Here is a 17,983-nt window from a genome sequence, read left to right on the forward strand (position 1 = left end):
AAATTCGTCACATATACTATTGGATCATTAGAGGATAGTTTATCGAGCCTTGAAGTTATTTGCCTCCTCTTCTTCTTTGAAGAGATGTAACGGCGTCCAGTTTGCTCTATTTAAATTTCATGCTCCTCTGAGGTATTACAGATACCGGTAACACAGACAGATAGCCGTCCGGAGTGGCCGAGCGTTTCTAGGCGCTACAGTCGCAGGTTCGAATCCTGCCTCGGGCATGGATGTGTGTGATGTCCTTAGGTTAGTTAGATTTAAGTAGTTTTAAGTTCTAGGGGACTGATGACCTGAAAAGTTAAGTCCCATAGTGCTCAGAGCCATTTGAACCATTTGAACAGACAGATAGATCGGGTGAAATATGGAACTAGTAAACGAAGTTGACTTCTTACTACAAGAATTTCACGTTATGAGTGAGCCAAACGTCCTCTCTCTATTATGGACAGGACAGATAGATCAGGTGAAATATGGAACTAGTAAACGAAGTTGACTTCTTACTGCAAGAGTTTCACATTATGAGTGAGCCAAACGTCCTCTTCTATTATGGACAGGAAAATACAGACGGTACAAGTTCGATGAAACATCCCATAGGAGTTTTTACAAACATAAGAAAATTAATGTTCTTCTTTTCTCGCTAGTTCCACAATCTTGACTGCTGCGGGCATGCCACGTTTTAATCTTTGCCGTAAATTACTTCGGCGAATGAATGGATAAAAATAGACAGTAATGAACATATACCCATATAGGTAAACGAGCACAAGTTTCAATAGAACTGACCCCCCCCTTTCCCCCTGCTGTATACTGGCGGTGTCCACAATTACTGGACGACAGTAAACAGTAGCAGTGCCATTTCTGCATGTAGCATATTAAAATTTATTTTCTGTTAAGCTAATGTTGTATATTTGGCTCGGCCGCGATTTAAAATACACTTATTGATGGCCAATTTTATTTTAATGTATAACCTAGACGTGACATCTCTCTCTTATTTTACAGTTTTATTTACGTATTCTGAACGTTTAATTTTCCAAGTCCATGACGTGACGTAGGGTATGTTCAAAATGAGAGTAAACAGTTTGTTTTCACAGTTTTTAGATAACGACGAATTTCATGTCGTCAAAATTCCCAAGAGATGCTCTATAGTATAGTGTGTATAGGCGAGAGCGTGACTGAGAGTTTCCGATGATGCAACGGAAACGCCCGAAATTTACACCTTTGATACCGGAACCACTCGTGCGTCACGTGCTTCAGTCTCCAAGGCCAGCCCGAACATTCGGCATCACGTCGAGATCTCATCAAGTTTCAGTTAAGTCCATAAACGTTTTCATCTGATGTGTGCCTTGTAGCAAAGTCCAGTGTCCCTCGCCGCTAAAAACGAATCGAATACGTTTGACTAATTGTAAGCAACTGCGCCTCCACTCACTATAACTCACATAAATGTAACCTTTTTACAGTTCCTCTTGATGTCTGTTTTGTCAGTACGTATGTGGTTTCACGTAACGTATACAAAATAAGCAATACAGTTCCACATCATTTGATTTACCCCAAGCATACATAAACCTATAGCTACTTTTTGTTGACACGTCGGGTACACATGTGGTACAATTTATAGATATTCATACTTAGATCCATTATAATATTTATAACTTGTGCAGAAAATAACATTTATATACCAAAGTACGTCATTTAAGATTTAATTTTCGCCCTTAGGACGCATATAACATCTTGTGAGACTTTAGATACACAATGTTTGACATTTCCTCTGGCCACTCAAAGGCTGCTTTTCTCTTACAGATTTGTCATGAGCAGGTAACTATCTTAATATCTGAGTTCATGAAAAAGTACTAACTTACATAAAATAACAATTAAAACTGGTTTCTTTTTCAATTTCAGGATTGAAAGGACTATATACTTTATACAGTTTGATGATATGCATAAACCACTGTCCTCACATTTCGTCTGACTCATACGTCTGTGAATCCAAACTGCTAACGAAACAGAAGAAATCTTCATTACGTGTTAACCAACATAATCAAACATAGGTACTCTTAGCACCGCCCCTCTCAACTCTACTAGGAATGCGTCTACTGATCTACAATGAATGTTGACACGGAATGGAATGAAGCAATTTTTTTACCTGTTGCTGAAATCTATAGTCTACCCACCACACAATGATTGAGTGTCCTTTGTATCTTTATGAAACTACTTAGTGTTTGCTGAACTAATTGCAGAATTCTGACAGTACAGTTTCGTGTAAGCTATCAATATTACTTCCCTGAAAGTAACCGTACTGGGCGTAATTCAGTGTACCTAACATAGGTACATCCACATCTTCAGGATCCCACTATTGTATACATAATATGTTAAAATATGTCACTACAAAGTTTGTGCCGAGAAAACATTGAAGAAGAACGTTCCGATAAGTCGCGATCCCGTGTAAATGCATCATGACTACTCATATTTGGCGCTCATATCAGTAGCTTGCGCTTTTTAGTATGCAGTCTAACCAGTGTGGTCCCTTTTTGCGTTGATAGCACCAGACCTATGCTCCGTTTAACAACATTCCACTTACTGTAACCTCTTCATATACACACATACATTCGCATTGTCATTAATACACATATTTTTATACATATAATTACTCAATTGCGATATTGCGGAGTGGCCCGTTTTCTTTGGTAACAGCTACCTAAATTCTCCTTCCTGCCTTTACTAGAGCGTGTCCTTGCCTCGTTACCTGAAAAAGGAACTTAACAATAACGTATAAACTACGAATGTAGTCACTCCATGTGTAACTAACGTATCATTTTTCTCCGCACAAATATGTTCTTTTGTTTTACTTTAAGTACGTGTATGTGTAAATTAATCAACTCATTTTTAATTGTAAAAACCAATCCCTTTTTTGTAAGAGCACAAATATTCAGAGCATGTCCATCGTTTCGACTTACCATTTTTTACTCCTTCCATATTTATAGTATGATTACACCTGCAGTTATTAAGTGTTGTTGTAGATGGGCACAAACCTCACTATCTCTCATAGTTTGTTCAGAATGTGACCATAGCTCTGCAGTTACTCTTACTTTCGTCGGATACGCATACTTACGTTATAGTGTTTTACTCGATATACAACTACCGTGTAAATTTGTATATACTGTAAATAGTATTGTAGTGTGTAGATAGGTTTCTTTAGTTAGTCATTCCTTCTTCCTCTGTAAATTTTGTGTTATTTTATACCTCCTTACTATATTACTTTCATTTTTATAGTGTAGACTCATTGATCGTAACAGTAATTAACTTATATTAAAACCTGCAGCACATATTTGCCGGCTAGATGTCAAGTTTGCATTGCATCCGGCGTGTTAAACAGTGTGTTGGACTGAAATCGTTTCTGTGTGTGCGCTGAGGTTGCTGACCTATGTGTTAGTTCCTACTACGCCTGCGGGTCCTCTCCCTCTTGTAATGCTACTTCACGTGTTTACATCTCAAATCCATTACCGCACTGTATTTGGGGAATTGGGAAATGTACGCATGAATCGGCACCACTGCGATCGCGTTTTATTTTCAGGCTTCATATACCGTTTCGAAATTAAACGGAATCTTAAATTACTGTCACTTACGTTGCTTCCATTTAAAAACTTCTAACTAAATAAAATGAAAATTTTCTCTTAGAACTAAAGCAAACAGTTATTATATCATATTTTACTGAAGTATTTCATTTGTTCATCTACAGTACTTCAAGTGAGATTTGGTCTTTGTCCAATCCTTTTAGTGTACACATTCTCTTAGATTCTTGAGTGGATAAAGTCCTTTGACCTTTCCACTATTAGGGTAGGCTAATCTGTACGCACCCAGATGTGGGATTTTAGTAACTACAAATGGCTCAGTGTTGAAAATCTGCCATTTACGACTGAACTTCCCCATATTGTCCTACTTGAAACTGTACAGTGCGTCCTAATCTTTAGTCGTATGACTTTTTCCTCTCTCCAGCCTTTTCCTCCTGATTAATCAAAGCCTGGTGTACTTTTTATTCATGTGGCATCTCTCCTGGGTACCTATTCGTCGACTTCTCCCCTTTTAAACGTCAGTCAGTAGATATAAAAGCGGTTGAAAAGTGTGGTAAGTTCTTAATGATTTGGTGAAATGGGGAGACAAAGTCAACCCATTTTCTGTGCTTCTGGGGTGTATAGGTGCGTATAAACCTGATAAATTATATGAATACCCTTTCTGTTGGGCTTGCTTGGGTCGGAAATCTGGTTACTAATATTTGTTTTATCTTGTTTGTGTTAGTAAATCCCTACCGTCTATTGCCTATCAAGTACGATGCATTGCCTGTTAACAATATCTGTGGCTTCCCCACTCCCAGGAATAATCTTCTGGAATCATCCTAATAATAGAACCTGCAGTCACAAACCACACTGCATACATCTTAACACATTTTGTGAAAACATCATACAAGACAATAAAATATTTTACACCTACCTTCCCTTGTGGATAGGGTCCGGCAGTATCCAAGGACACCACTTCCGAATTACTTGGAGAACTCTTCTCCACAAGTTTTGGTGAATTTGGAAGCCCCATAGAGAACCCATACATTATGAGTGTACCAAATGAAATCATCAACGTAACTTTTCAGTAGACAGTCACACCACTCTTCCTGATCTGATGTACGCCAATGAAACAGGACTCCCTTGTACAGACTATAGAATTTCTTCAAATTCTCTTCGTTATTTTCAAACAGTTTAAACATTATCTGTCTCCATTTCAGGTGTCCCTCTATCAACTGCTCCAAACTCTTACACATCTGTACATGATATGCTTGTTGTGTCTTATCCTGCATAAGCAGAACCCGTGTTTCAGAATTCTGTTCTGTGAATTCTAAGAATTCATCGGGGCATTGAAGTGACCTTGAGAAGGCGTCTGCGGTTATGTTTAGTGTACCTTCGTGTATACGATTTCAAAACTGAACACCTACAAGTACATGCGCCACGTGGCTAGACTCCGATGTAATAATTTGCACGTCAAGAGAAAAGAAAGTGCTTGATGGTCACTGTTGACTTTTGTGTGGTTGCCCCACAAGTAGTACTCAAATTTCTTAAATGCCAGTATAACTCCAAGAGCTTCCAGCTCTGTCATTGAATATGACCGCTCAGATTCAGGAAGTGTTCGACTAACAAAACTGATTATCTTAGGTATCAGATCTCCAGCACCTTCAGCAATCTGAAATGAACATGCTCCTGGTCCACGTGAAGATGCATCGGTATTCAAACAAAAATACTGTGGCATATAAGGGTGGTGAAGTATGTTATTACGTAGTAAGGCTTCACATTGATTGGTCCATATCCATAAGTTGTTTTTACTCAAAATATTCAGCAGTGCACGCTATTAAAAAACTGATCTAGAATGAATTTGCTAAAATTAAACCAAACCCAAATATGTCTTTATTCTGTGGTGGTGGGAAATATTTTATCACATAAAGTTTTCCCTGAATCACGTAGTACACCCTTTGGCGATATAATATGACCCAGGAATTTTTTTTCCAAACTCCGACTTCGTAAAATTTTCTGTGACCCCATATTCTGCATATCGCTATAATACCTGTGCCAAAAGCCTCACACGTTCTTCCAATGTGCTTGTAGCTATTAACAGGTCATCAACAACGTAGAAAGTGATGCTACTGAGGTATTATGATCCCAAAACTTCGTCCAGTGTGGAAATGAAAACACCCGTGCACACTTTCAAGTTGAAAAAAAAAAAAAACTCTTAGCTCCCGCCCCCAACACAAAGGCTGCGTACTTCCTACTGTTTCATGTAATGCTATTCGCGAATACGACGCTTTTAAATCAGTTATAGTGAGGTATTTAACATTGCGAAATTTCAGTAATTCTTCTCCATGGTTTTCAGGGCGTGTCCTCACCGGAACAATGATTTTGTTTATACTTCGGGTGTCTAGCACAAGCCTGACACTTCCATTAGGGTTAGCAATAGCTGGATGTGAAGAAAAGCAGAAGGTCTCATGTGGGTAAACGTCCATTTTATGCTCGTAATATTACCATGGCGCACCTTCTAAATACTAGTGCATAGCAAAGTATTGCTTCTTGTAACGCCTCCTTCTGATTATCTGACAAACAATCACATTCACTCACCTTGGTTTCGACAGTCTATGGATTAATATCTTCTTCAGACTGCTGCTCACAGTTTTGTGTGTCAAGAAACAGTACGTTTGGACATGACAGTTGTACTCAGTATTCAGTCATGGTTTTAAGTAAATTTACTGATAACTTCTGTCCATTGATTGTAAAGAAACATTTTCCTCGCCCTATGTCAGTCTCTACTTGTCAGAAAGTATCCATACCAACAGGGCAGTTTATTATAAGTTTTTCCACTACCAGAAAAATGAACTTTAGGTAAAAATTGCTGATGATAATGGGTATTTATGCCTAAAGTTTAACTACTTTTGACTTGCTCCCCACTGCGGTCAGAATATAACAATTCTGCACCGGAAAAGTTAGCGTATAACATCGTCTTCCCAGCTCATTAAACTGGCCTTTTGAGATCACATTTGTCGATGTACCCATGTCAGCTACCACAGGTTCGAGCATTAATTACAGCTTGCACTGCCCCCTCATTGACCATGTTTAATTTGTTTACATCTTCCTCAGACAGTTCTTCTTTCGTATCTACCCCTTAATCATGTCTGGAAATTAATTTAGAATAAATTGCAGGTCTCTATCCCTTTTATTGGTCTGCAAATGAGGGCTTATCGCGAACTGTTCCGAGTTTTCCTGTTTGGATGGAGGTTCGCCTCTTCATTGTGAGTAACTTCAACTATGTTGTCGGTTTGACATCACCAGTAAGGGTGTCAAGTGTGTTCGTTATTGCCACTGTTTCCATTCTGCTGTTGACTATTTTGCGAAGGATCACACTGTGTATTAATGTTCTGTGGTTGCGACGCCCCTCTCCATATGTTAGGTCAGTCGAGTCGAATACGGATAAGAAATACTCTGTATCATTTTCGGGTGTAGTGATCAGCTTTTCCCTGATATGGGCGGGCAGGCGTCTATTCAGTATTTTCAATACGACCACGTGGGAAACTGGGTTTGTCCAATACCTGGTTTTGTTTAAGTATTTTTCAAGTTACTTCCTCAGTCCCCCATGTTAACTACTGAGTGTTGGTGTGTTGAAAACCCCTAAACATAGCCTCTCTTGGCCGTCTGTTGACCAATATTGTTCCAAGAAAGCCCGTTCAAATTACTGGTAGGTATGGCATCTGTCAGCCATATCTGTTGCCCACAACGAACCGGATCTTCTGTGCTTCTGTCCAGTTGTGCGGTAACACGCTGTGAGAAGCTCTGATAAACACTATGAATTTCGTTTTCTTATCCTCTGTTGAAAAAGTCGACAATTGCCTATGACGTATCAGACCCTCGCCTTTCGCTAATAAAACAGATATGCGGTGTTGTCTGCTGCCGCCGTGGCATTTTTCATATGCACGTGATTGTACTCTGGATATATTTGCGCAGCTGGTATTGTCATTGACAGTGCCTCTTGCCTTTTGCAAGTCCTTTTCTCTCCGTCTCAAGGACTGCTAGCAAATGTTGATGATTATTGCCGCTATCTATCCTGCTCGACTGCACCTGACTTCTTGCTATTGGCGTCTCTCTGATGATATCCACATCATTAATTAGACTGCTCTGCAACATCTGTTCTGTTGCCCTTAAGCTTAGCTCAGCTGTAGCAATCAATTTGTTTTCTCTTTCTTTTACTATTTCTGTAACTGTTTCGACATTGACCTTGTGCACTTGTATAACTATCTGTTTGAGGGCCGTACTCTTATCAGGCATTTCCGCTTCTTCTCTGTCCTTTAACTTCCTTACCTCCTATTCTTGTGCTTTCTTTATGAACTTAGCGCCTAAATCTAAAATACTCAATTTTCATAGTTTCTAATTTTTTGCAAATTCTGGACGGAGCATGTGAGTGTGCATGTCACTCACGATCTTTAGATTACCTACCGTTCCTTCTTGTGTCTCGCCTATAGATGACGCTTTGATTTTGGTTGTTTATCTCCTGAGACAAATCAGTGAATAAGTCGACCTTTAATTTCTGCACCCAGATCAGCAAGTTTGCATGTTAAATCGTTAGAAAAGTCATTACGTAGCTTTTGACTTAAATTATCAGACCTCTGTGATAGATCATTCTTAAAACCATCAAATGTTTGCTTTCGTTCATTTTTAAAGTCGCGAAATTTTACATCAAGTTCTTCGGTTTGTTTTGTAGAAAAATTATTAAATAAATTTTTCGTTAGGTCACTGAGGCATTTATACACGTCCTGCGTTGAATGCACTGATGACGCATTAGCGTCTTCTGTACTTATCGTGTCTTATTCCGCCACTTTTGAAAGTTTCTGTGACGTGGAGGAATCGAATTTTACTGATTCCGCACTAGCGCGTCTTTCACTGGCTTCATGCGAGAAAATGCGTCTCGGTGAGATTTGTAAATTACTCTCGTCTACAGTTAGCGTGGTTATGTCATGAGGTAAGGCATTCTTGTCATCAGCATAAACTAAATTTCTGTAATATCGTCAATATGATCGGCGTTTTCGGTGTCACTATTATTTGTGGTAGCACCGCTTACGGCGACATTTTGCATCTCTGCACTATTTCCATTAGTCGGTACGCAATTTTAGTTGGTTCGATTCTATAAATCTTTTTTTGAAGTTACAAATATAAAATAAAATAAATTTTTTATCTTAAAGTTGATTTCGAGAATTTTCACTATCAGTACACGATGTATTCTACTCCAGTATTGTAGCTTATTGTTGGCGTTTATTTCTTGTATTAACATTCCAAAAAATCAAAATAATGCTAACGCAAATCTCTATTTCTGTTAAAAAATGCTTCACGTTTATGACTGGATAAGGTAAGGTGCCGATACAACTTTTGATTGTGACGTTACCAAGCGCACTCGAGCGAACTATAAGTTGGAGTTCTTTCCTACCTTATAGACGATCTTCTTAAATGTTGTTGGAACAATTCCTCCGATTAACCATTTGTAATTTATGCATGGCATGTAATGTTTGTCCTTGGTTTTATCTTGACAATGTTATTCCAGTAATGAAACAAAGTAAATATAAACGAATTAGGGCAACAGAATGTTACACAACATGTTTTACTCAATCATGAAACAAAGTAAATAAAAAACCAATTAGTGCAACAGAATGTTTCACAACGTTTTTTATATCATTTAATTATTGCACCTGTCGAATCGTTCTCGCACCGTCCAGGGAACGGTCGCCATTTCTACTGATTAATTAACAAGTTTAAGAACAATAATAACGACGGAAATTTTTTGGCGCCGTACCAGAGGCGCAACAATAGTGCGTTCGCTCAGATGCGTGTGTCTCAACTAATTCATGCACAGCGACACACATTCCAGTCAGGCTTTTGATTTTTCGTATACACGAAAAATCGATAACATGTAAAATCGGGTTATTAGACGATAGTTTTTCGAGTGTTGAAGTTATTTACCTCCTCATCGTCTTTGAAGACAATGTCCAGCGTACAGCTTGCTCTGCTTAAATTTATTGCTTCTCCGAAGTATAGCAGATACCGTAACGCAGACAGATAGATCAGTTGAAATAAAGAACTTGTAAATGAAGTTTACTTCTTACTACAGGACTTAATGTATTTCACATTATTAGTGAACCAAACAGAAATCTGTGTCCTCTCTTTATCATGGACAGGAAAAGACAGATAGTACAAGACCGATGAAATATCTCATAGGAGTTTTTACAAACATAAGAAAATTTATGTTCTTCATCTTTTCTTGCTAGCTCCACAGGCTTGACTGCTGCGGGCACACCGAGGTTTAATCTATACCACAAAGTACTTCGGTGAATTAATGGAAAAAATAGATAGCAAAAACAAAATATATACTCGTATAGGTAAACCAGCATAATTTTCAATAGAACTGCCTCCCTACTGTAAATTGGCGTAGTCCATCATTAAGGGATGACAGTGCAGTGGTGCCCTTTCTACGTACAATCAGAACATACTACAATTTGTTTTCAGCTATAACTTATATTGTACTTTTGGCTTGACCGAGGTTTATAATACATTTATTGATGGACAAACTTATTTTAACGTATACCCCAGACGTGCCAGCTCTCTGTAGTTTTATTTACATATTCTGAAAGTTGAAATAGGGATCTCTTTGCTGACCCATCTGACTGACTATACAGTGAATTAGATATTCCAAATTTGTTAGAAAGCTAAAATCGAACAGTTATCTGAACTGAAACAAGTCCCAACAACCACTAAAAGTCAACAGTTTGCAGAATGTGCCATTAACGTATCAAATCTAAATTTGTCTTCTGAGGATTGCAGTTTTAAATAAGGAAATTAAATAGGCACCGAAATCCAGTATTTGCGAAAACCAGCTAGACATACTGAAAGTGGTCCTTTGTCACGCAATGTGTTTACGAAACATCTGGTAGCTCACGAACTAAAAATTGTAAATACAGATATGTTCAGTCGTCGTAGGAAATTTTATAAGTACCTGGATTACAAAAGAAAAAAAGACCTCATTTTCCCTCATCTGATTTTTGTTTTTACATTATTGCTTGTGCGAAATGCTAGTTTTATTTTCGTATTCTTTAACAAGTTGTTAGACTTGTTCGATATGTGCCCTACATACGTTGTTGGTATGTAGGTTGGTCTAAATTTACTTTTGTCCTCTTTTTCCAGTGTTAATTCCCTATTTACATTATCTGTTACAGGCTCTATGTATCTCTATATACGTATAAAAGGCTATGTCCCGACTCACGAACTCAGTCACTCTCTGTCTCATAATTGCCCAGCCCAAACCACTAAGGACAGAAACTTGAAATTTGCAGACAGTGTTGATCTTATAACGTAGGCGACGTTTAGGAAGGGATTTTTTGGTATTTCACCCCTAAGGGGATGAAATGTTGCTTGAAAAATATCACTATTAAGGCAATTCTGAAGCTAGACCTACGAAAATTAGTATTTGGTTACCTGGTCAAAAATAAAGACGCAAGTGTAACAGTATTTTTGATAATTTAACCACTATGGAGATGAAATAGTATGTAAAAGGCTTTTTTCTTAAATAAATCGTTGTTGAAAAACTATTAAAATACATGTATCAAAATCGGTATTTGACTTCTCGGTTAGAAGTGAAGAAATATGTGTTTCGCTGTTTCTGGAAGCTCATTCCCTAAGGGGATGAAATAAGGGATGCGACTTTTTATGAAACTATTTCATTACACAATGATTTTTGAAGTTAAATCTATAAACATCTGAATTTGGCGTCTCAGTTATAAATAAAAAAAAGTGTTTTTGGAAATTCAACTCCTGTGCGAGGGAAATAGAAGATGAAAGTTTTTACGGAACTATTTCAGTATGCAAGCATTTTTAAAGCTGCATGTATAAACTTTTGTATTTGGCTTTTCTTTTGTAAATAAAAAATAAGCATTTCAGTGTTTTTGGAAGTTGAACCACTAAGGGGAAGAAATACTGGGTGAAATGTTGTATGGAAATATGTCATTGTGAAAGTATTTCTAAAGCTAAATATTTGAAAATTAGCATTTGGCCTGTTGAGTGGAAATGAAAAAAATACTTATTTCACTTTTTTGGAAATTTAACCCCTAAGGTGGTGAAATAGGGTAAGACTGATTCACTGACTCATCATAGCCCAGCCCAAACAGCTAAAAATTTTTTGAAGCTAAGATTGGTATTTCACTTCTCAGTTAGATATAAAGAAATATGTGTTAGAAGATGATAGTTTCTACCGAAATATTACCATAAGAACGAAAAATACGTGATTAAAAAAAACATTAATTCCAGACTTTAACCAAAATTGCTTTTTGGCCAGAAGTATATTCGGAAAAGACCATGTTTCAGTGACCTTCATTAGCGTGAAAAGTTTAAGTGTTGCACCTTGCGAAGAATATAAAAATTCAATTACAGGAAAACAAACAAAAAATGTGTGCGGACCATACAGTCTGCACGAGCGGAGCAGCGAGCGATGAGCTAGTTGTTCATATAATTTGAGCACATTTCCTTGCGTTGTACATTGTACCAGTTGAAAGAAAAAGTAACTGAAAGAAGCCATGGGCTGATAGCACATATGCTGAAGCATAAAAGAGTAGCCATTTTGGTAATGAAATGAAGTATGGGGGTAAAAACTGTAGACGGAGATAAATGTTCAAGTGAGTGTAGATTGCAGCAGTTACACAGTGATGAAGCTTTTTGCACAGGTTAGGCTATCGTGGAAAGCTGCATCAAACCGGTCTTCAGACGACGGAAGGCCATAAAATGAAAGTGTGCAGTATAACTAATACTATAGGTATATCAACTGAATGAGTGCACTGCGATCACCGTGAAGAACTGTACATGAATAAGGTGGGCGTCTGTTAGGTATCGCTATAACACCACAGCGATAGCTATACAGGATATCAATCAAAAATTTACAGTTTCTGAATCTTCTCGAAAAACTAAAGGGAGACGTACATTTACTCTTGAAATTTTGTTTTTATTACTGCCAATATCTTTTCGGAGAAACAGATTTTAGATTGCAACTGATTAGTCTTGACTTTACGTTTCTAGATGTGATTCTTGGCAACGTAAGGTGAATACCAATATGTTGCTGAAGAATTTTTCCTTTCTGAACTGTATCATGGTATGTTACCTCTTTTGTGAAATCAGTCTAGATGAATAATATGCCTTTCTCTCTTTCCAGCACATACTCTATCCGTGGGGATACACTAGCAAATTGCCTGACGACTGGAAAACCCTGGTAAAGTCTCTTTTTGTACTCAACGCTCTCATTGAATCCTGTTTGTAATAGTATAGCTCAACGGCGCAAACCTCCCCAACTTCTAACTGAAAGCCGCTATCTGCCATCACAGGACGCCTTGGCAAGCAAAGCAAATGAAGCCCAGATGGCTGCTGGGGGTCCTAAGTACGGGGTCGGCAGCTCTACAAACGTCTTGTGTAAGTAATGATCTAGTTTTTTAGTAGATCTCATTAAACAGAAGTTACGAGTGAGAGAATGTTCTATTCCACTTTTCATTTAGCTGTTTGTAGTACCAAAATTTAGCCATCGGGTTCGTATTAGTCATTTTCCTCCCTGTCCCACTTATTTTTAGCTTTCGACTCTGAATCTTCGGAAGTACACTCATGTGTTTGAGAGACTCATTTTCTTGACTGTAAAATATAAAAACGGCGTAAGTCTCTACTTTGCTTATCTATATCATTGTCATACTCATTTCATCACTACTTTCAGTTTTGCTTTCCGCGTGTATCGAGCGTTGGTAAGGAATTCGCGAAAACGCGATGACCAAACTTCATAGAAGATATAAGCAGTGTCTTTAAGTTTTCGTGGTTTAATACACATACTGTACTACACTACTGGCCATTAAAATTGCTACACCAAGAAGAAATGCAGATGACAAACGGGTAATCATTGGACAAATATATTATACTAGAACTGACATGTGATTACAATTTCACGCCATTTTCTGTGCATAGATCCTGAGAAATCAGTACCCAGAACAATCACTTCTGGCCGTAATAACGGCCTTGATACGCCTGGGCATTGGGTCATACAGAGCTTGGATGGCGTGTACAGGTACAGCTGCCCAAGCAGCTTCAACACGATACCACAGTTCATCAAGAGTAGTGACTGGCGTATTGTGATGAGCCAGTTGCTCGGCTACCATTGACCAGACGTTTTCAATTGGTGAGAGATCTGGAGAATGTGCTGGCCAGGGCAGCAGTCGAACATTTTCTGTATCCAGGAAGGCCCGTACGTGACCTGCAACATGCGGTCGTTGATATATAATGTAGGGTTCGCAGGGATCGAATGAAGGGTAGAGCCACGGGTCGTAACACAACTGAAATGTAACGTCCACTGTTCAAAGTGCCGTCAATGCGAACAAGAGGTGATCGTGACGTGTAACCAATGGCACCCTATACCATCACGCCGGGTGATACGCCAGTATGGCGATGACGAATACACGCTTCCAATGTGCGTTCACCGCGATGTCGCTTTGTGTGAATGCTCTGAAAAGCTAATCATTTGCATATCACAGCATCTTCTTCCTGTCGGTTAAATTCCGCGTCTGTAGCACATCTTCGTGGTGTAGCAATTTTAATGGCCAGTAGTGTACTATTAACACTACTAGATAATTGCCGATGGAGTGGAATATTTAAAGGCCAAGAATGTTAATTCTTAAGAGCGTAACGTCCACATTCTGAACAATTACAGCGAATGGTGTGGTCACCCAAACCACCCGACATGAATCTCATCGAACATTTATGCGACATAATCGCGAAGTCAGCTAATGCACAAAATCCTGCACTGGCAACGCTTCCGTAGTTATGGACAGATATAGAGGAAATTTGGCTCAATATTTCAGTAAGGGAATCCCAACGACTTTTTGAGTCTACGCCACGTCAGTTGCGGCCTGAGCGAAGCATGTCATTACGAAGCATCCCATGACTTTTGTCATCTCAGTGTAATTTCGCAGGCTTTCCTGGTCGGAGTAAATGTCCATAAAAACTCTTCTGGGCTGCAGAGCGCATTGTGTTGCAGAATGAGATACAAAATTTCATCAGGTATGTTAGTGTACACACCAAGGTGACAAAGTCATGAGACGCCTCCTAATATCGTTTCGGACCTCCTCCTAACGCGATTAGTGCAGCAACTCGACGTGGCATGGACTCACCAATTGGCTGGAAGTCCCCTACACGAATACTGAGCCATGCTGCCTCTATATCCGTCGATAACTGCGAACGTAAAGGACTTTGTGACACGGAATGAACTTTCAGTTACGTCCCGTATATATTCGATGGGATTCATGTCGGGTGGTCTAGGTGGCCAAACCATTCACTCGAATTATCCAGAATGTCCTTGAAACCAGTTTCGAGCAGTTGTGGCCTAGTGACATGGCACTTTGTCATCCATAAAAATTCCATTCATGTTTGGAAATATAATGGCTGTGAATGTCTCCAACTGTTGCTGCTTCTGGATCACTGGGTCCCGGGTTCGATTCCCGGCCGGGTTGGGGATTTTTTCTGTCGGGGGACTGAGTGTTTGTGTTGACCTCATCATTTCATCATCATCATCATTCGAAAGAGTGATTAGATTGGACTGTGTAAAACCATTGGACTGTGAAAAAATTGAGACTTTGTAGAGCGCCCGACAAAGCAAACATAATCATCATCGTCGTCTCCAACTGGCCGATCATAACCATTTCTAGTCGATGATCAGTTTAGCTGGACCAGCGGGCCCAGTCCATTCCGCGTAAAAACAGAGTTATGAAGCCACCACCAGTTTGCACAGTGCCTTGTTGGCAACTACGGTCCATGGCTTCGTGGGGTCTGCGCCACATTAGAAATCTACCATCAGCTCTTACCAACTGAAATCGGGACTCATCAGACCAGTCTATGGTTTACCACTCGTCTAGGATTCAACCAATACGATCGCTGGCCCAGAAAAGACGCTGTGGGTGATGTTGTGCTGTTAGCAAAGGGATGCGTTGGTCGTCTGTTGCCACAGTCCATTAACGTCAAATTTCGCCGCACCTCCCTCATTGATTTCCGTGGTTATTTCACGAAGTGTTGCTTGTCTGTGAGCAGTGACAACTCTATACAAACACCGCTGCTCTCGGTCGTTAAGTTAAGGCCACTGCGTTGTCAGGGGTAAGAGGTAATGCTTGAAATTTGGCATTCTCGGGGCACTCTCGACACTGTGGGTTTTGAAATATTGAACTCTCTAAAGATTGCCGAAATGGAATGTCCCATGCGAATAGCTCCAACTACTGTTCTGCATTCAGTCTATTACTTCCCATTGTACGGCCACCATCGCGGCCCAAACCTTTCCACATGAATCACCTGAGTAACAAATGACATCACCAATGCACTGTATATGCTCATATCGCTATCCTGTGACTTTGTCACCTCAGTATGGTACTACTGGAGCAATGCAACTTTAATTACACACATCAAAAAAAGTTTTGCATTACCTCGGTTCCGAGAGTTCTGGAAACTTTACAAAAAATTGGAGTGGAGATCAACATAAACATCATTTCCGCCTTTTCATTGCTCATGAAAACTGAACATTGCATGTTGTGCCACAACGAGAGCTTCAGAGGCGGAGGTCCGGACTGCTGTGCACAATGGTACCTCTAATACCCAGTAGCACGTCCTCTTGCATTGATGCGCGCCTGTATTCTTCGTGGCATACTGTCCACAAGTTCATCAAGGCACTATTTGTCCAGATTGTCCCATTCCTCAATGGCGATTCGGCGTAGATCCCTCAGAGTGGTTGGTGGGTTACGTCGTACATAAACAGCCCTTTTCAATCTATCCCAGGCATGTTCGATGGGGTTCATGTGTGGAGAAAATGATGGTCACTCTAGTCTAGTGATGTCGTCATCCTGAAAGAAGTCATTCACAAGATGTGCCCCGGGTTCCCGGGTTCGATTCCCGGCGGGGTCAGGGATTTTCTCTGCCTCGTGATGACTGGGTGTTGTGTGCTGTCCCTAGGTTAGTTAGGTTTAAGTAGTTCTAAGGTCTAGGGGACTGATGACCATAGCTGTCAAGTCCCGTAGTGCTCAGAACCATTTGAACCACAAGATGTGCACGATGGGGGCGCGAATTGTCGTCCATGAAGAATGCCTAGCCAATATGCTGCCGATTTAGTTGCACTATTGGTCAGAGGATGACATTCACGTATCGCACAGCCGTTACGGCGACTTCCATGACCTCCAGCGGTGTATGTCGTCCCCACATAGTGCCACCTGCACTGGCTGGACAGTGTGTCTAAGGCGTTCAGCCTGACCGGGCTACCTCCGAACACATCTCAGGCGATTGTCCGGTTGAAAGTATATGCGACACTCATCGATGAAGAGAACGTGATGCCAGTCCTGAGCGGTCCATTCGGCATGTTGTTGGGCCCATCTGTTCCGTGCTGTATGGTGTCGTTGTTGCAAAGATGGACCTCGCCAAGGACGTTGAGAGCTAAGTTGCGCATCATGCAGTCTATTGCGCACAGGTTGAGTCGTATAACACGACGTCCTGTGGCAGCACCAAAAGCATTATTCAACATGGTGGCATTGCTGTCAGGGGTCCTCCGAACCATAATCCACAGGTAGCGGTCATCCTCTGCTAGTAGCCCTTGGGCGGCCTGAGCGAGGCATGTCATCGACAGTTCCCGTCTCTCTTTATCTCCTCTATGTCCAAACAACGTCGCTTTGGTTCACTCCGAGACGCCTGGACACTTCCCTTGTTGAGAGCCCTTGCTGGCACAAAGTAACAATGCGGACGCGATCTAAACGCGTTATTGACCGTCTAGGCATGGTTGAACTACAGACAATACAAGCCGTGTACCTCCTTCCTGGTGGAATAACTGGAACGGATCGGCTGTCGGACCCCCTCCGTTTAATAAGCGCTCCCTATGCATGGTTGTTTACATCTTTGGGTGGTTTTAATGACATCTCTGAACAGTCAAAGGGACTGTGTCTGTAACACAATGTCCACAGTCAACGTCTGTCTTCAGGAGTTCTGGGAACCGGGTGATGGAAAACTTTTTTTAATGTGTGTAGCATTCTATCTTCGTTCCTGACCCCGTAATACCTTAACATAGCGTAAATAAAATTCATTTTATGGCTATGTGTCAGGAACATTGAAGAAAGGAGCTGATGTTCTTTTTTTCTCTTCTTCCAGTCCTTATCCCGGGACCAGCATAGTAGCAGGTGGCCGCATGCCCTACCTCCAGCTATTACACGCCGCTGGCCGTCCTAACCACGTTAGCTATACCGCCGGCAGAAAATTATGTGTATCCCGATTGCCTGCTTGTAGCGTTATCCACGTGAAGGTGTCAGACGTTTTCGAAGTATTTGCAAATCGTGTAATTGAGGTGAAACGGGGGTACCAGCCCGATATTCACCTAGTCCTAAAAA

At 40.3% G+C, this 17,983-nt stretch overlaps 1 protein-coding gene across 1 annotated transcript in view; it reads left to right on the forward strand.

Moving 5' to 3' along the window:
- The window catches only part of LOC126482103 (carboxypeptidase B-like), a 190,355-nt gene that overhangs the window by 157,600 nt on the left and 14,772 nt on the right, over positions 1-17,983 (forward strand). The window contains exons 7-8 of the mRNA XM_050106078.1: positions 12,757-12,813; positions 12,926-13,010. Of these exons, the coding sequence (XP_049962035.1) occupies positions 12,757-12,813; positions 12,926-13,010 (142 nt within the window). The remainder of the gene's footprint in view (positions 1-12,756; positions 12,814-12,925; positions 13,011-17,983) is intronic.

The sequence above is a fragment of the Schistocerca serialis genome, chromosome 5, assembly GCF_023864345.2.
Source record: "Schistocerca serialis cubense isolate TAMUIC-IGC-003099 chromosome 5, iqSchSeri2.2, whole genome shotgun sequence".
Classification (NCBI taxonomy): domain Eukaryota; kingdom Metazoa; phylum Arthropoda; class Insecta; order Orthoptera; family Acrididae; genus Schistocerca; species Schistocerca serialis.